At 40.9% G+C, this 19,924-nt stretch overlaps 1 protein-coding gene across 3 annotated transcripts in view; it reads right to left on the bottom strand.

Annotated features, from left to right (window-relative positions):
• Positions 1 to 5,534: 5,534 nt before the first annotated feature.
• WFS1 (wolframin ER transmembrane glycoprotein) overlaps positions 5,535 to 19,924 on the bottom strand; it is a 52,042-nt gene continuing 37,652 nt past the window's right edge. For all 3 annotated transcript variants that reach the window (XM_084626511.1, XM_084626513.1, XM_084626512.1), the window contains 5 exons: positions 19,541 to 19,685; positions 18,517 to 18,687; positions 17,362 to 17,442; positions 11,152 to 11,297; positions 5,535 to 8,219 (listed from right to left, as the gene is read on the bottom strand). In XM_084626511.1, the coding sequence (XP_084482637.1) occupies positions 6,408 to 8,219; positions 11,152 to 11,297; positions 17,362 to 17,442; positions 18,517 to 18,687; positions 19,541 to 19,685 (2,355 nt within the window). In that variant the 3' untranslated portion in view covers positions 5,535 to 6,407. The remainder of the gene's footprint in view (positions 8,220 to 11,151; positions 11,298 to 17,361; positions 17,443 to 18,516; positions 18,688 to 19,540; positions 19,686 to 19,924) is intronic.

Here is a 19,924-nt window from a genome sequence, read left to right as displayed (position 1 = left end):
TGTTTTACCAGCTCTGTGCCCCCTCCACGTAAGGTGCTGGTGTAGGGGATGTTCTGGGGCAGACCATGAGGTGCATCCAGGGAATTCTTTTCTCCCAGCGATTCTGGAACCATTGTAGCGAGGGTGCAATTTAGGGTCCCAGCGCGTACCAAGGGAAAGCACTGCCCAGCAGCTCCTGAAGAGGTGCAGTAGCCTTCTCCTGCTGTCCCTGCTTCGGTGTTATTCCCTGATTATTGCCCAACGACTGATGTGAAACGAACAGGTGGTTTCATTCCTGTCCCAGCCTGATAGGAGCCCCAATCACAAAAACCCCTCACACACTAGATGGATATTAGCTGTCACCATGTTCTGCTGTCCCAGGTAAACTGAATGGGCTGCAGAGACTGGACTAAGCTTTCGTATCATAACAGGGCAATCACTCTACTCTAGTTAAGGTCCAAGCCAGGTTTCAGATCAAAGCTCAGTTCTTCTAAGTGCTCTAAGTCTATGTGGTGACTCAGAGTGCCTTGAAACCTGGTGGACCTCAAGGGGTGGGTGGGTGAGGTTCTGTTACTGATCCAAATCTGGGGCCATTTGACAAAGGAGTTCCTGAGCTACAGCTCCCACCCTCCAAAAAAAAACAAAACACAACACCTTTTTTTTTTTAAAAAAAACAATAGGCTTCTTAGCATATGCGTAATGTGCCCCAGGTGGCACATGACCAGGATTCATCACCGAATTTGGTCCACTGGGATCATTAATAGCTTCCCTGGCCTGGGCCGGATACTGACAGGGAGTGTGAAGCAAATGCTGATCCCTGCCCTCCTTCTGACAACTGACTTTTGCTCACAGACACAGAGCAAACAGGTTTCAGAGTAGCAGCCGTGTTAGTCTGTATTCGCAAAAAGAAAAGGAGGACTTGTGGCACCTTAGAGACTAACCAATTTATTAGAGCATAAGCTTTCGTGAGCTACAGCTCACTTCCTCAGATGCACGATATGCATCTGAGGAAGTGAGCTGTAGCTCACGAAAGCTTATGCTCTAATAAATTGGTTAGTCTCTAAGGTGCCACAAGTCCTCCTTTTCTTTTTACAGAGCAAACAAGAGCTCAGATCATCCTATCAGCATGTCCAGTGCTTGAGGATTACCCCCAACAGCGAGCCTGGTATTCACCAGCCCTTCAGGGGAAATCAAATTAAAACTTTATTTGAAAAAGATGTTGCTACTTCATTTTACAAAAAGAAAAGGCGTACTTGTGGCACCTTAGAGACTAACAAATTATTTTAGTGTCTCAAAAGCCTCTCAAATTGAAGTGCCAGAGGAATTATAGGAGACATGCAGGGGCAGAAGAATTAACAGGATTGTTTGCTTTCACAATTTCACACTAGCTGGATAGCTCAAGCAGATAAGCAGGAGTGTTTGGATTCTAAACACACCCAGCCAAGGTCACTGCGAGGCCCCACCTTGAAAAGACAACATAGGTGAAGTAATCTCTTTTATTGGACCAGCTTCAGTTGGTGAGAATCAAGCTTCTTTGCTTACACCCAGGTCTCCTCTCTGCGTAAGCTCGAAAGCTCGTCTCTCACCAGCAGAAGCTGGTCCAATAAAAGATATTAACTAACCTACCTTCTCTCGGACCAGTACGGTTACCACAACATTGCATACCACCTGGAGCAGAAATTTGGAAAAGGTTAGATAGCATATTGCTAAAATCTGTCTCGAGCAGGGTGATGGGTTTTTGTTTTGTTATTTTTGGGGAACACCATCAAAGTATTTTTGTAAAACAAAATTAGATGTGTCAGTGTTGCTGGCAGGGGAGGGGCAATTTAGGTGGTGAAGAAGTGTGTGTGTGTGGGGGAAATGGGATGAGAGGGATTTGGGGCTGCATCAAGGGAAGGGTTAGAAATTGAGATGGGTAGTAGGGTAGGTGAGGAAGGGAGGGACATAGGATGAGTGGCAGTGGGAGAATAAGGGCAGTGTGCCTGTTAGCCTGACATTGTCCCCTTTTATGTGCACACGAGGATCTGGGGCATCCAAGCCCCTCTCCCTATACCCATGTGAGCTGGGATCTGGGCATCTCTGATCCCCACCCCTGCTCCCCATATACATGCCAGGGTCTGGGGGGGGTCCTTAGCCACTCTTGGGGGCCTGACACCCTCCTTGCTCCCCTTCATGGAAGCCTGCTTCTGGAGGCACCTTGCCTTTCTGGAAGGTGTCTGAGTCCCTCTTCCTACCACCACATTAGCTGAGATCTGGGATGTCTAACCGCTCCTCCCTTTCGCCATGTGTGCGCCAGGAGCTGGGGAGACCCTGCCCATGTATAGGAGTCTGCCCTAACCTCCCTCCATGAGAACCAGGTTCTGGAGAGTTGTTATTGGATGTATCTGAGTGCTGCCCCCGCATCTGTGCACCGGGGGTCCCTAACCATCCATGGTGATCTGACATCCCCACCCCCATGTAAGCCAGATGGGTGGGGGGGAGGACGCGCTTCCGTTTCTGAGAGTGTTTGAGCCCTTTCCCCAGCCTATGTGAATGCACACCAGGAGCTAGAGGGCCCTCTGTCCATCGATGATGGTCTGACCTCCCTTGCAAGACACGTACGGAGAGAAGGACTGGACCAGATCTTTCTCCCTACCCCTTCATGTAATTGGGGGCTCTCTGTCCCATCAGTGGTGTCTGAGAGCCCCTCTTTCTCACCCCCTCCCCCCCAAACCAGGATTGTAGAAGCCCTGTTATTTTTAGGTGGGAAGCTAACAACAGGCATGGTAAGAGCATACCCTAAAAACATACACAGCTGACACTGGGGGGAGGAGCCTCTCAACAGGTGTGTTCAACTTGTATCAGACACTCCAGCCATGGGGAGGAGCAAAGGAAACATCCACAGACATGAATGGAGTGATTTGCACATCTCAGAGCAATTGGTTCAGGCTGTACTTAGCACCATTGAGTATTTGCTTTCAGCTGAGAACATTTCATGAAAATGAATGGACCAATGGACTTCCTGAAAATCTGAACTTTGAAATCCAGCCTAGGCAGAAACCTGAAAACCCACCTTAAACATGGGGGAGGGGGGGGGGCATCTGCTTCTCTCAAGGTTATTTAGTTAGGAGATATAATCTGAGTACAACAGAATATTCAGAATGAGCTGAAACTCTTGGAAAAGAAAATAAATTACACTCACTGGGAGGGGAGGGGGAATAAATTAGAATGGGTGGTATGGGAAAGAAGGGATGTGGGAGAAGAGGAGAAGGACTGGAGAATATGAAGAGTAGCAGAGGAGCTGGAGAATGGAAGTGGGAGGGTTATCAGCCCTGAATTCTCCCCTTCTGCCCATGTGCTGGGATATAGGGGAGTACTGCAGAGGTCTGAGCCCCTCTTCCTGACAGCTGTGTGTTCTGGGATCCAGTAAGTGACTAAATCACTTGCCCAGCATCACAGAGCATTATTGCCAGAATCAGAAATAGAACCACCTTTAACTCCTGTTGCCGTGCTCTGTACATCTGTCTGTGCTCTATTAAATAGCTTTCCTTAGATACAGCCCACATGAATCATTAGCCTGACTTCTGTTACTCAGGCAAAACTTCCAGGGAAGGGAATAGATTTGCCTGAGTAAAAGCTAAAACCAGCAGACTCTTTAACATTATTGAATAGTGAGAATACACATTTTCTTGATTCAAACATTTGAAAAGAACCTAGACATTCAAATGTGTATGATTTTTTTTTTAAAAAAGCAAGTACTTCACTTCAAAGTGTGGACATTTTAAAAGAGTGTGAACATGGTTTGACCTTCCCTCTCTCCTGCAGAGGAGCTGAACGAACACCCCCGCCCCCCCAGCAGAACAGGTAAACTGACCAGTTTCAAAATCAAGGCTCATCGTGCCTCATGCCAGATTTTTTCATATAGGAACCTTGTGATGTTTTGTAGTCTCTCTGGCAGCATCCCTCACCATCACCTTTTATTTGGTAGAAGAGGATTCTGCTCCTAAGCCAGAGGCCAGAGCCACCACACAGAAGCCCAGTGCCACCAGCTCTCCTTTGTGGCTCTCCTCTAGCTCCTGTAACAGTTCCAGTGAAAGTGAACTGCCAGGGCCTTTGCCCATTGGCTCGTAACAGGACACACAGGAATTAGGACAGGGACAAGCGCCGTGTTGCGAACTTTTGTGATTTTAAAAAACAAGCAAACCTGCCACAGTCAAGGTAAAGTCTCACATGATCTTCGAATCCTGGCTTCCAAACTCATGAGGTTTCCCTATTCAAAATGGCCACAAGGGAGTGAACGCAAAACTGCCTCCCAGCCAAGACAGCCACCATTCACTTTGGACTTTGCATGTGGAAGTGAGATTACCCAGTGAAGATGGATGCCACCTCTGACTCCAGTTTCCTCGCTAGCCCAACATCTGTAAGGAGACAGGCTGAAGCAGGACATAGCCTGAAAGGAAGAAGGAAGAGATTGGGTCTTGGAGAATATGGCATGGCAGAAAGGAAATATCTAAGGGGTGGGGTGGGGTGGAGAAAGCGGGAGCATGAAGGGAAAATGTGAGTGAGTACGGGCGGAGTCTGAGTATGTTAAAGAGGAAGATGGAGAGGGGAAGGAGACAGAACAGCGATAAGGGCAGGGGAGAGGGCATGCAGAGGGACAGAGTGGCAGTTTCTCTGCTCCACGGGTTAGGAGAGGATAAAAGGATATCAGCAGAGAGGCCTGCATTTTTGCATGTGCCTTTTTGGTTGAGCTTTGCCTCACACGCATTTTGAGGCAGATGGCTTCCCACAGCTCAAAACAACAAATGCAACAACCCGCACCCACCCCTTCCAAGTATTTTCCAGTCTCATGACATTTTAAGACAATGATTTTGGATGACCTCACTCATGGATTGTTGAATATACGGGAACTACGGTAACCACATCAAAGAACAGGACTGCGGGGGTGGGGAGGAAGATAGGGAGAGAGAAGGGGGTCCAACTACACCAAAACAATGGCAAAGTTTTTGGTTGTTTTTTTTTTGTTATGTGACATTAATTTTACTGAATTATGGATCAAAGTCATTAGTTCCATTACTATTTGTACAGCCTCAGCAATACGATAGGGGCTTTAAAAACAGGTATGAAGACAATGTTTTTGCCTGGAACAACTTAGAGTCTAGATAGGTAGTGCTCTGAAGAGAAGGACTGGGTTAATAGGCCTTGCAAGCAGTAGATGTTTAAAAGAAGGGAAGGATAGAGGAATGAAAGATTGGGTCAAGAAGAGGGCTTTCTGAGAGTCAAATACTGCAATATGTTCTTGAAATAATCATGCTATATAATCTGAACTGTACAAATTGGAATAAAGTGGAGAGAAAAGGAAAGTGTATTATTCAGACCATTTAGCTAAAAGAAGTTCACAGCTTGCAATATTCTGATTTTACTGTTGTATCTTGAAATAATATGAATTATAATTTCTAGCACTCCAAAACTGGAATTGTGTTTTAAACCAAATACTAAAATGTAATATGGTTTATAATTTAAAGCTGTTACCATTAGATTGGAAGTAACTACTCACAATGTCAAAGCATAAGCAATGAGTGTAGAATCCCATTTTAATTCAAGTTTGTATTTACATATATTTGCACAATACATATTATTAACCAGACATTTTATTTCATCTCCATTGTAGATTTTTTTTATACAGTGCTTTTCAATTGATTTGGCTTGCCTATTACTTGTACCACCACAATTACTAACTGGTGCCCATCATTCACATGCTATCATGGATTATAACTGATAGTCTCATTTGTAGCTATCATAGCCAGTTACAGTGAACAGCATGTTCATTTTAAGAACAACACTTAAACTGAAATGGAAACTAGAGCTCTTGTTGCAACCTTGCTGGTGTGTGAAGTGGTGTCCACCACCAAAAGACCTGTTCAAATTAAATCTAATAAATAGCAAAGAAGTTCAGTTCTATACACACCAATCACACGGCACCAGATTCAACCTAGTTGTACACTTAATACTTCTCTAGAAACCACTGAAGAAATACAAGAAACATTACATCTTAGGTTATCTACAAGATATCCATTCTACATGTGAAAGTACATAAGGGCAATGCCGTGAATATTTCACGAGTAAAGTGCTTTTAACATCAAGCAGATGAATATACCCTAGTGTTGTACCACAGAAAAAGAGTTCATTTTGGATAAAAAACAGTTCATGCATCTACTCTGCAGCAATTCTGTGCATTCATGTATAGTAATACTTAAATAGAATTTATAACCTCAATCCTATGGGATACAAGGACTGGGTACAGTGTTTACACCTACAGAAAAACTCAACCAATACTCTGGAATAGCATACATTTTGAACATCGTTACAGCAGGTTTTGTTAAGAAGCCAAACCTTTGGTAGTGTTAATGCAGTATACACTGAAGATACCATTGAACCAGTATAGGAGCTCAATATGCAACTGACAGGAATGGAGAAAAGAAAAAATCAAAAGCAAATTTAATGGCTTTTTGCACTGTGCTTCTCCAGTCATGCTCTATTTTCACATGTCTTCCTGCGGGTGTAAGTTTAGACATGCAATTTAAGCAAGTGATTGCTTTCAGTTCAAAGACAGGCCACTTACTGCCAAGACGACCCTCCAGAATTGTGCTGAATTCAATTATACTTCCTTGCCTCAAGTTCAACAACACTTTCTTAAACTCGTTGCTTGCCTTCAGCACAATATCTTTCGTTATATCCTCCTCCTCTACAGCTTTAGTTCCATTTTTGCCATTGAAAGGCATGCCCACAGTTATTTCGAATTTGTATCGATCAAACTTTTTCATGTGACAGTCATGCTTTGTCAGATACTTGAGACGACACAGTTCCTCCTCCTCCATGGTAACATTTTTTGGGTCACACACAGGGTAGGTTTCACCATACAAACATCTAATCCAATCACCAATAAAAAGCGGAAGCATGTTTATTGCAGATTCTGCACTATTGTCAATTTCTGTAACTCTGACATATTTGAACCGCCCAGTCCATGTAACTCTGTGTCCCTCCAGATGACTACATATAATTTGGGTGCGTGCCATGTTAGTCTCCTTCCATGACCGGGGTCCACAGAGGAAGCCATACTGATTCCATGTCAAGGTAGAGTTGTAGACTTTCATTCCCTCTGATCGGTACACATAGAACCAACAGAACAACACTACAGCTGTAATCCACACCAAAATGAGTTTAACAATAGAACTTCTGGTTAGGGATCTCATCATTTCAACCATGAAGAAGTTAGTTTTTGTCCACCATCGTAAAAACAAAGGAATACCACACAACACAAGAGTCACCACAATCTTCATGAGCTCCAAAGATATGAACCACTTTATGAAATGCACAAGACACATGAGTGCAATGCCTACCATTAGAACTGGGAGTGCAAAGAGAAACAGAAAATAGCCAACTGATGCACGAATGAGACCAATACAGGAGGACTCTTGCAGAATAACCACTGAGAATTCACACCACATGAAACACACCATGTAGGGAATCAGGTAACAGTAGGTGCCTTTAAAATTCCGCAGTTGTGCCATTCTAAAGAAGAGATAGAACAAGTACAGGAAGAGAAGGCATGGGATGCTCACATTTAGTATGAAGAAATGGCCTATAGGAAGGGTAAAGAAGGTTTTACCTAAGAATTTCAAATAGCCCAAATTTATAGGTAGTATCTGCAATAGGGAGAGGGAGCCAGCAGCCACCTCAGTCATTAAAGCTCTTCGCGTGTAGGGTTCTGCACAAGTGCTTAAACTCATATAACTTGTCACTGTGAAGAAAACAGAGATGGTAGCCATCTCTGAGCATGGTATGAAGTCTTTGCTTGCTATAGGGAAGGAAAAAATGACAAAGAAAACTGAGAGAAAAAAGTAAACATATGGCTCTAAATGATTCCACCCAAAGTTCACTTCTGCTTGCTCAACATCTAGATTTGGCTCGAAACGAAGCAATAAGTCAGTCAGGGTACGGAAGTTTTCCCAGGCCTTACTGTCTTGAAAGACTTTCAGTGTGCAAATCACCATGGAAATGAAGGACAGATAGAAGATGACTAATGGGATAAAGAAGGCAAAAAAATCGATTGTCAGATTACTGATGATGAAGAAGAAGATGAGGGCATTGATGTGGTGTGTTGGAATAATAGTAGACAGCCAGTGCATTCCTGCCTTAGATGCAATATCTATAAGGTACTCTTTAATTTCCATAATGGCATGAAGTGGATATTTTACAACCTGAAAAGAAAGGAAAACAGTTTATTTAACAACACTTTTGTACATGTACAGTATATATATTCATGTTAAAGCAGTAGCCATAAGTCAAACCTAGCTTGTTTTGAAATACTTCTATTTCAAGAGGTGTTGCACGACAAAATAGGATTTTCTCTGTGACCATTTTTTTATATTAACTTCATCAGATGAGGCACAGATTACTTTACCTCCCCATATTGATATCTAAAAAGTTTTCGGAAAGGAACGCAAATCTCATAATCAATAGGTTATATCATTTTTTATTAAAAAGCTTCCTAATCTAGCATTCTGCTCAATTAGGTTCCTACTGAAGTGCCCATTGGTATTATAAAGATGAACTACAGGGCTGCAATTCTGTACTATCGTGTGCCATTCCTTCAGCTGTAACTGTCAGCTTCTCCAGTGATTCTGTCACACACCGTGCATTGTTATACAGATTTACCATAAGCAATTGTCCATGTGACAAGTTACTATAAGGCAAGCCAGGGTGTGACTCTGTGGCATGCTGGCTTGCCGCACGGTACTGTCCCACTTGGACATTGTTACAGCCCAGTGAAAGCATGCTAAACTGTACACAAAGCCACATTCCAGAACTTTCACAGTGCTGTAGCAGTGTTCTCACAGGACATTAAGCTGGTGCTTGCCAAGCAGTAGATTCACACTGTGGTTTGCTATGCAGTAACTTGCCATGTGGACAAGCTATAAGTCTTTACAGGTAGTTTGCATTTTTCCAAAATTTTCCTTCCCAAGTATGTAAGCAAGCAGCTATCAAAAACTATTAATCCTTTTCAATCTCTTTATTATTATAAGCAGCTAGTACTATTTCATCTCCCTCCCTATGCACAGATCTAGGATTATTCCTTTAACCCACTATCAATTATATTAAAGAGCCTTTAATATTCCACTTATCCTGCAGGGGATGACCTGCCCAGCAGGGTGACTTGTCAAACAACACTGGAGTTATTGTAAGAAAAGACAATGCCTTTCTGCAGGACAGATGGAAAGGACCATCTAGAAAGAGACCACATCTCAAGCAAATGTTGAACTAAAAATGTTGGCAAGTGTAGCTTCACAGCCTCAAAACACCACAAAAAAATTCAGTTTCCATGGTGTGCCAAACATATGCCTTTATACCAAGTACTTCAAGGGAAAGGCCAAGAAGCTTTCAACAGAGATTTATATTTCATACTAACTGGGGCAGAAAGCCCAGGAAGTTAAGAGTAAGGTTTTTCACTGGTGAAGTGTCCCTTCCAAGTACATCATCTTCAGAACATTAGGTCACTTACCTGGAAGCACTAGAGGAGATATAGTTCTTTTCTTGTCCCTTAACATTTGACATAATGTCCAAGGAGGACAAGTAAAGAACTGATTTGCTGATGGCAGCATGATGCTCCCTAACTGCTGCCACTTTGAAATTTAGATCCATGTACGCATGTGTGTCTCAGTTCTCCTGTTTAGATTTTGTTTGTACTGTTTAACAGTGAAGCATTGGTTTGCGTAAACCACTGCCAGCCAGTTTCATCCTTTAATTCCCTCAAAACAGAAAGTGAGCTGTCTTACACATCTAGTCCATTGCTGTGTTTTCCCATTTGTATATGCAAGTTTACAGACTTCATTCATTTATTTACTGGTGTCATAAATATAAAGGGAAGGGTAAACCCCTTTGAAATCCCTCCTGGCCAGGGGAAAGCTCCTCTCACCTGTAAAGGGTTAAGAAGCTAACCTCGCTGGCACCTGACCAAAATGACCAATGAGGAGACAAGATACTTTCAAAAGCTGGGAGGAGGGAGAGAAACAAAGGGTCTGTGTGTCTGTCTATATTCTGTCTTGGCCGGGGATAGACCAGGAATGAAGTCTTAGAACTTTTAGTAAGTAATGTAGCTAGGTACGTGTTAGATTATGATTTCTTTAAATGGCTGAGAAAAAGAACTGTGCTGAATAGAATAACTATTTCTGTCTGTGTATCTTTTTTGTAACTTAAGATTTTGCCTAGAGGGATTCTCTATGTTTTGAATCTAATTACCCTGTAAGGTATCTACCATCCTGATTTTACAGGGGGGATTTCTTTATTTCTATTTACTTCTATTTTTATTAAAAGTCTTCTTGTAAGAAAACTGAATGCTTTTTCATTGTTCTCAGATCCAAGGGTTTAGGTCTGTGGTCACCTATGCAAATCGGTGAGGCTTTTTATCCAACATTTTCCAGGAAAGGGGGGGGTGCAAGTGTTGGGAGGATTGTTCATTGTTCTTAAGATCCAAGGGTCTGGGTCTGTAGTCACCTAGGCAAATTGGTGAGGCTTTTTACCAAACCTTGTCCAGGAAGTGGGGTGCAAGGTTTTGGAAAGTATTTTGTGGGGGGAAAAGACGTGTCCAAACAGCTCTTCCCCAGTAACCAGTATTAGTTTGGTGGTGGTAGCGGCCAATCCAAGGACAAAGGGTGGAATATTTTGTACATTGGGGAAGTTTTGACCTAAGCTGGTAAAGATAAGCTTAGGAGGTTTTTCATGCAGGTCCCCACATCTGTACCCTAGAGTTCAGAGTGGGGGAGGAACCTTGACAACTGGTCTCTGTAATTAATAAATGCAGATATACATCTAAATACAAAATATGGCAAAAGAGAGGCATGTTGTCTTCTGCAAGGTGAGTACAAAGATGTATTGTCATCTTCCAAGAACAATTTTTATGTTTTCAGTACATCTTCCTTCTAAATTTATGCCATATGTACAAAAACATCATAAATGTATGTGTATATATACACAACTATACACTCACACAAGTTGCATCAATGATACTGTTTGGTGACTAGATACAAGTTTTGAAGGTAGCTCATTCGAAGGTAGGCTATTTTGGCCATAAATAAATTAACTAAGAGTCCTTCAATACATATATCACACAATAGGTGCTTAACTAGTTTTCACCTTTAGTCGCAGTGGTAGTTCCTCGGGACTCTTTCCAGCCAATTCATCATCATCATCCTCCTGCACAAACAGGTTAGTTGGGATGATTCCCTTTGCATACTTCTTGGTTATTTCAACAAAATCATCCAAAGCAATATAGTTCTTAGCTGCAAGTTATAATGAAGATAAAAAAAAAGAGCTCAAAAATTACAGTACTAGCATCCCATTAATTACAAAGCATGGACCAGCCTTTCTAGGACTGATGTGGAAATTATTTTCAAATAAACTTTGTGGCTGTATTATGGAGAAATTAAACTCTTGTTAACAGGTGTTTATTTTATCACCTGTTCAGAGGTAGCAAATTAATTTTGGTGGTAATAAGTGGTCACAATACATCTTTATTTGAGCATAAGCTTTCGTGGGTAAAAACCACACTTCTTCAGATGCACGGAGTGAAAATTACAGATGCAGACATAAATATACTGACACATGAAGAGAAGGGAGTTACCGCCCAAGTGGAGAACCAGTGTTGACCGGGCCAATTCGATCAGGGTGGATGTGCATACCACTCCCAATAATAGATGAGGTGGTGTCAATTCCAGGAGAGGCAAAGCTGCTTTTGAAAGGAGCCAGCCACTCCCAGTCCCTATTCAAGCCCAAATTAATGGTGTTAAATTTGCAAATGAATTTTAGTTCTGCTGTTTCTCTTTGAAGTCTGTTTCTGAAGTTTTTTTTGTTCAATTATAGCTACTTTCAAATCTGTTATAGATAGCAGCTTTGCCTCTCCTGGAATTGACACCTCCTCATCTATTATTGGGAGTGGACTTCATCCACCTTGATCAAATTGGTTCTGTCAACACTGGTTCTCCACTTGCGAGGTAACTCCCTTCTCTTCATGTGTCAGTATATTTTTGTCTGCATCTGTAATTTTCACTCCATGCATCTGAAGAAGTGGGTTTTTTTACCCACGAAAGCTTATGCTCAAATAAATCTTTTAGTCTTTAAGGTGCCACCAGACTCCTTGTTGTTTTTGTGGATACAGACTAACACAGCTACCCCCGACACAATACATCTTGTAAGTGTAGTGGGTCATATTCAGACCAGTATTTATTACTATAATATACAAATTATAAGAAAGAAGAAATAAAGTGAATGAACATATTTATCTGAGAACAGTATGAAATACATTATATTGCATTTGATTAGACTGCATCTATTTCATATTTTGTGTCCAAGTTTCATCAGGATTAAAGCTACAGTAAAGATATTTTCACCTGTCAAAGATATTTGTATGCTTATTCTAGTGCACTGCAATTTTATCAGGTTTCAGATCACGTTATTATTTATCTGAAACAACTATGACTTTCCCCTCCCTTTTAACATTTTGGGGGTAAAAATAATTACATGTTCAGTAGCTCTGCTGTGTTAAAAAAGACACAAAGAGCCACAGAAAAAGAACTCCTCAAAGTCTAACTGAAAGTCTGCACTGAGTCAGAAGTCAGTTCTCTGGTGAATACACTGCGTAAATTCCTATAATATCTAGGAAACCTCATTAACTCAGTAAAATGAGCAATGCCTCATAATTCACACACACGACCCCATATAATCTCCCTCTATCTAATAATTTTGATATGATGTGAGGCTGGATATTATATACTTTTTTCCAAATATATTGAAGTATATTTATCAGCATGCTATGAACCATCATTAGAAGTGATCTAAACTGAACGGACACCAAATTGAACATTGCTGATTTACATAGTGTAGTAGCAGGATTTTCTCATCTTGTCTGTTTGATTATTTGCTAATTCTCCAAATACAGATGAGCACAAATTAATTATTTAAATACACTACATATGCCACTACTTAAATTTAGGCACGTTGGGGACAAAGTGGCACAAGACTGCCGCTGTATACAATAGTGGGGAGAAGGATTTTGGCTAAAGACCCTGAGAAACAAATCCCTTACTACTCTTTCAAGAAGTGTCCACCCAAAGTACACCAGACACTTTAGGCATGTTCCCTGCTATGAAGAGCTTTGAATCTCAGATAGCACTAAAAGAAACAGAGAAGACAAGAGTAACATAATTGCATCACCATGAGTTATCTTTTTTTGAAACGAGAGAGAGCGAGCACGCATGCAGGTGTGAGCCTGTAAAGTGAGAGAGTGGGTCTGAGAAATGGTGGGGAGGGAAATGAGTTTCTAAAAAAGGAAAGCTGAAAAGGATGGAGGAAGAGAGTTATCATGGGAGGGGCAGGATGAAGAGGAACACTGAGGGTAGAGCACGTGTGAGGCCCTGGCTGCAGTGTGGGATAGTGGGTGATTGGAGGCCAGAATAACCAGTCATATAAAGTACAAAAATTCATATTTTTAACTCAGGAATTTGCTCCTTACAACTTCCTGAAGCCCTGCTGCAGGGGAGTTCAATGAGTGGGGGCTGCCATGGGCTGCTACTTGACTCCTTCAACACCAAGAGAGCAAGGAGACTCTCTCCAGCCCTATGAATGGAATGGAGGTTGGAGGGCCTCGATTAACCCCTGTGAACCTCCTGAGGAGTACTGGGATACAAGGATCATGTACACAATGGTCTCAATCGCCTCCTACAGCTTGTCCCAGTCACTGTAGATTAGCCAGTTTCCATGGTAAACAAGTTTGATATCAATTATAAGGAAGAATTAATGCCAACTTTCCCCACACACTGAAGCACCTGATATTGCTTCAAATATGAAAGACTTTTGAATGACAAAAACCTACAACAAGCCTCCCACACAGTAAGTTTAGAGAGTCAGCTGACAAAGATACGAATGCTCGTCTGCTTAATTCTTATCTGAAGTTACACACAGGAAATTGAAACAATTGACTGAGTTTTGAAGGACAGGATTTAATGTATTGATTTGTGGTCTTACTGTAATTTTAAAACATTCCTACATAAAATCCTACTAGCAGCATTCTGGGCACTCTAAGTGTAAAGAGAAGGTACAGGAACGTAACAAAAAAGCAGCATCATATACTTTAATCTTCAGTCTCACAAGGATATATGTTGATTTGTTTGCATATTTTAAGTGTATATTTTAAAGTAATTAATCTTGCACCACACTGTGCATGCCAAGGAATCATCAAGAAATGTGTTAAGTTTTATTCCTTACTCCTCTTCATCCCTATTCTCAGATCACCTTTTTCTTGCCACTCACTTACAGATTTAGGGTCTGATCCAAAGCCCACAAAAATCAATGGGAGTCTTTCTACTGACTTCCATAAGGTCAACGACCATTGAACAGACACAGCTTGTTCTGTCAGGACATACATGGAGATGTTTATAAAATAGACTCTTCTCAGTTGTAGAATTAGAAACAAAAAGGACAATGGAAATGGAAAAAATTGCCTAGGGAAGTCCTGCAATCTCCTTCTCTGGAAGCTTTCAAGAAGAGGAGAGGGTTGGAATAGAGAAAAATTCTTTGACAGCACTTCTGTGATATGCTGATGGGGAGAGTTTAGTTTGTAATACATGGCTGGCATGTTAAATCAAATACAATGACATTTACATTCTCAGGCATTGTGGCCACTGTCCACAGACAGACAATGTCACCTATAATTGTCTATATGTCATCCTACTGAGTTCACCCCATCTCAAATCTTTGCTAACAGGCTTAAATCAGGCTTCCAAGTGTTGGCAATGCATTAAATCAGAAGAAAACTTGCCTCTGGCAAAATGCACAGCATAAATGAAACTGATTGGGTCAGGGAAGTGAATATTAGCTAGTAATAGCTGCTTCTGCTCAAGCACGGACAGCCAACTCCATCTCTGGAGAGGAGAGAACAGCCAACCTCCTACTTTAAGTGTTTGATGAAAACTTCTCATTTCTAAACGCCATTAGTAACTTGACACCCAAGTTTCTCTTCAATTGATGTTAAAAGCATATGTTGTAGGTTCCATTTTATTATTCAGATTTTTCTTCAGTTTGGTTATGACAAATTCCCTGCCTCCCCCATTTGCAGTAAAAAAAGAAATGTGCACATCAATTTCTGCCTACACTTATATGTAGGTTCATTTACCCTCCTATTATTTCATCTGCCATTTAAGCCTTCAGAAAATTACTGACCCCCTTCCCCCGCCCAACACTATGAGCTGCTGAAGGATTCAGAACAAAGTGGCTTATTTTGCATTTATTTGCTATCAGAATGAAGGAGAAGCACCGATTCAGAAGATCAGCAGCTAAGGGATGGAATGTGCAATAGCATCATCCAATATGTGCCAAAGCAGAAGATTCTCCAGTGAACTCAAACCACAGAATGCTTTCCAATGGAGAGAGAGGAAAAAAAAAATGTGGCAGTCTTGGCCCTAAACATTTTTTTCAAGAAGTGGAAATTGGGTCACACTAAGCGCTGTGTGGCTCAAGTCTATATGAAAAGTCTGTCAAGGCTGGAATAAAATTCAGGCCTGACTCCCATCCCTTTGCCTTAACCAGAGTATTGTCCTTTAAGAAGCTAATGTAAAACCAGCAAAAAGCCCCAGTTCGTCTTGAGAACATTACTTTCAGTGCAGTCTCACATACATCTGATGAGCCACAGGCTACATGGAAGGAGAGGACGACAGTGACCCTGACTGAATCTCAACCTGAATTTTCGGGAAGTTTTAGTATTATATAGAACTAGTTTTTGAACTGCAGGACATCTAAAACAGCCATAAAGAAGAGTGGGACTGACTTTATATGAATTTTTACATTTTATATAGTAGCATGAAAACAGAATTAGAATTGTTCTATACATGGCCTTAACCGAAGTTTAGGTTTAACTACACTGCTCTCTGTACAATATGCATTGTTTGTCACTATGTTCCTTCGCCATCTTAGTTTTCAGTCTTTAAATCCTCCTATCGTTTCATGTTTTCCTTTTTCAAAAAAATAGGTGATATATATGAAGATTAGCAGCTGCAGATCAATGGTTGGAATACAGGATTGACATGCTGGATCAATACCAATACTCCATGTAGTCTGGTATCCTCTTTGACAGTCCCCATATCAGAAGCTTCAGAGGAAGAGGTAAACCACATAATTCATAATTATGCATTAACATACCTACATGCCCGGGAGGGGATTATCTTTTTAACACCAAGCAGTGGACTGTTGACTTGCATCCTGAAGGAGGAAGGTTGATATCCCTTATAAATGTGTTTTGTTTTTAAATCCTAGCTAGTGGAATTTTTATTTCCCATCTGAAATGTTTAATCCTTTTTTCAATCCTATGATGCCCCATCCTCAATAATCATGTGGTGGCAAGTATCACAGCTTAATGCTTTGTGGGGATAAATGGATGAGAGTGAGGAGGGTATTTCCTTTCATCAGTTTTAAAATTTGCTGCTCACAGTCAGGTATCTCTTTGTTCCTGTACTGCATGGAAGGTAAACAGAGCACCTCTCTCTACATCAATCATTTTTATCTACCTTTCTATCTCACCTACTAAGCAAGTAGTAGTCCTGATTTTGAGAACTAGTTAGGAGTCCAGTCCTTCCCAACAATTTGGAATCTTCATGCCCCAGATCAGAATTTTAAAGCTTAAGCTTATCTTTATTTTAAAACCTGTTAGTTTTCTTGTACAGGTGTCATAAGAGCAAAGACAGAACTTTTTAACCTATAGAAGATACAGCTTACTTTCAGCAGTAGCATTTTTACCAGTTAAAAAGTCAATGAGGCTCTCCCTCCTCAGCAAGGGCCAAGATAGCAATAATTTTGATGTGTCTTCAGTAGCTGCTCCTCCCTTTTCAGAGCCGAATAGCACTGTGACCTCTCTCGGCTGGGGAGGGCTGGATGGCGTGCCCTTTAGATGCCAGGAAAACTGTATCTTACTTGGCCATAAGAAGAGACGTTTCTTCCTTAAATTTAAGCCTGGGTCTCATGAGTGATAGGTGAAGACAGCTAATCACAAGGACAGCTTTTAGGGGGCTTGTGGGATACGGAAGGTCTGTTTAAATCAAGTATTTATGTAGGAGACAAATATTAGAGAGAAATCCACAGTGAGGGGGTGTGGTTTAACAGTTACAGCAAGGTAACAGAGGCTAAAGAGCTGTGCACATTAGATGCTAAGCTTAAATGCTGTGTAATCAGAAGATAAAAACGTATTAGGTTAACACACTGTAGTTGAGAAAAAACTTACAGCTGGTGCAAAATTATTTAGCAAAACAAAGCAAAATTAAATCATGGTCATTACATTTCAAACAGGATGTGTGCACTTACATTCACTGCTTACTAATCGTTCCAGCATTCTTCTTTGCTTCTGTACAGACTTTGGAACTGGGCCAGGTTGTTTTTCACCATCTGCTCAATAACAGAAGTTCACAACGTAGTCATTAAGCGAACAACCGACAACAAATGTCATGAGCTAAAGTAGCAAAAATATAGAAGACAGCAGCACCGCAAACCAATGAGATAAAAGTTTACACAAGGGCATATGCTACCAAGTCCTACTGTGGCAGAAATCCTCTAAGAAGGCTCTACTTAGGGACAAGCAAAGCTGCCTCCAAAGCAGCTGTGATCCTTAGGGTCTACCACCCATTTGCAACAACAGGACACTGAGTGAGAATCTGCTGAATTCCTTGAAAGAACTGCATAGATTGAGTGGCAATACAAAGCTTATACTAAAAACAGAACTCATTTCATCATGTACTTTTTGAAAGTAGAGAAAGTGGCCGTAATAGTACATTTTGATTTTCAGCTACAGTGTTAAAAAGAGGAATAGTGTTTAGATCAGGAGTTCTCAAACTGGGAGTCGGGACCCCTCAGGGGGTCGCAAGGTTAACACATGGGGGGTTGTGAGCTGTCAGCCTCTGCCGCAAGCCCCACTTTGCCTCCGGCATTTATAATGGTGTTAAATATATAAAAAAAGTGGTTTTACTTTATTGGAGGGAGGCGCACTCAGAGGCTTGCTGTGTGAAAGGGGTCACCAGCATAAAAGTTTGAGAACCACTGGTTTAGATCATTAGTATATGCTTACTTTGTGATGCATTTTTAAGTTAGTAACTTCAAATATCTGGCAAGATACTCAGAGTGCTATGTTACTGATAAAATTAAAGTAAATAAGAGCATCTTTTTTCAAAAACACTGAGTTTTGATTAAAAAGTTAGTCATTTCTAATCTTTGGTGGTTCTCATTGGTACTTAAGTGAGTCACCATGCATAAGCAAAACTCCTGACAGCATATGAATCAGCTTTAAAGAGTTAGAGTGAGCAGCTGATAAAAGGTCATTATCACAACTATTTTTCCATGAATGGGTTACACACTTATTTATTTTATTTTTATATATATAGTCATTTAGGTTTTAAAGTTGTGTTCTGCTTTTAATTTTGTGTTTTAGACAGGATCAGTTTCTTTTCTGGGGTACTAGATACCTACCTTCATTGTTAACTTGCCCAACATTCTCCAGCAGTTCAGAAACTGCTAACTGCTTCTTCTTCTTTGGATTTAATTTCCAATACATCACTAAGGCAGCTTTTCTCACAGCTCTCTCCAGATCAGTCTCAGATGATAATTTCTTCACTTCTTGCTCATTCTCAGAAGTAATGCCTCAAGAAAAGAAAGTGTATTAGATATTATCATCCCACATTTCAGGAAGAAGTGATGGACATGTCCACAATTTGTTATTTTTTTTTCACTTTAGTTCTAAGTTTTTGGACAAGTTGATTCACACGTCATCTTCTCAAGTTAACTAATTTTTTCCTATATTGTTCTGTGTCCAGGGCTTACCAACAAATATTATACATATCTTAAAATGTACAGTGCACTTTACAGATTGCATAAGATATGTTCCCTGCCACAAAGACTTTGTAATCTTGCCTGGAGACAAGACACAAGGACAACAGTACAGGTAAAAGATGACATGGATAGAGCACTGGTGATGAGGAAGTATTATGTAAAGAAGTGGGTTTCAAGAAGAGATCAGATACTTGGCAGACATGAGGAAGACTATTCCAAGCGTAGGAAGTGGGATGAAGGAAGGCGTGAATCTTGAAATGGGAGAATATGGTACAGGGAACCAATTAGGCAAGAGGATTGAGAAGAATAAAGGGAGAATGAGAGGGACAGGAGAAGAGAAAAACAGCAGATATGTAGGTGGAGTGTGAAATTAACCTTAAAGGCAAGGATAAAGAGTTTCAGTGAGTTTTGGTAAGAAATAAGAATCTAATGAAGGAATTCAAGTACATGATTGACACAGATACTTCTATATGAAAAGTCCTATGTTGTCCTTTTAATTAAACTACTCTAACATTCGATCAGCAGCTGTTCAAGTAATTTTGCTCCAAATATACCCAGATTTTAAAGTATATTTTAACCTGTCTCTCCAATATTTTAATGGAGGATTATTTGTAGCTAAAATAGACTAAAAATATAAGAGTTAAAGCTCCTAAAGAACCCATACCTCTTCTGTCTGCTAAGCATCTCCGCAACAGCTTGACAGCTTCCCTTCGACCCTGCTTAGCAGCAAGAATCAGCCAGTCAACAGCACTACAGTTGTTGAGTTCTTCATCCTGATCTTCTGCTAATTTCAGGTAGTGTTTTCCCATCTAGAAAGAATGGCGAACAAACAAAATTCCTTAGCTATTTAAATACCTTCTGTTCTCTTTATCTCAGCGAGTGAAGGCTTTATCTGTGAAAAAGAAGGTCAAATAAGCTGACTCCAACACTAAGGCACACAGCTGTAAGTTGTCCTCAGCAAACTGGCTGGAGATCAACTTCCAGAACAAGATCAACTTCCAGAACAAGATGCAAGCAGAAGCAATGACTGATTTCTGGCACATTTGAT

This window comes from Lepidochelys olivacea, assembly GCF_965140295.1.
Source record: "Lepidochelys olivacea isolate rLepOli2 genome assembly, chromosome: 4".
Taxonomy (NCBI): Eukaryota; Metazoa; Chordata; order Testudines; family Cheloniidae; genus Lepidochelys; species Lepidochelys olivacea.
The sequence above is the reverse complement of the archived record's forward strand: the minus strand, read 5'-3'. Positions and strand labels throughout refer to the sequence as shown.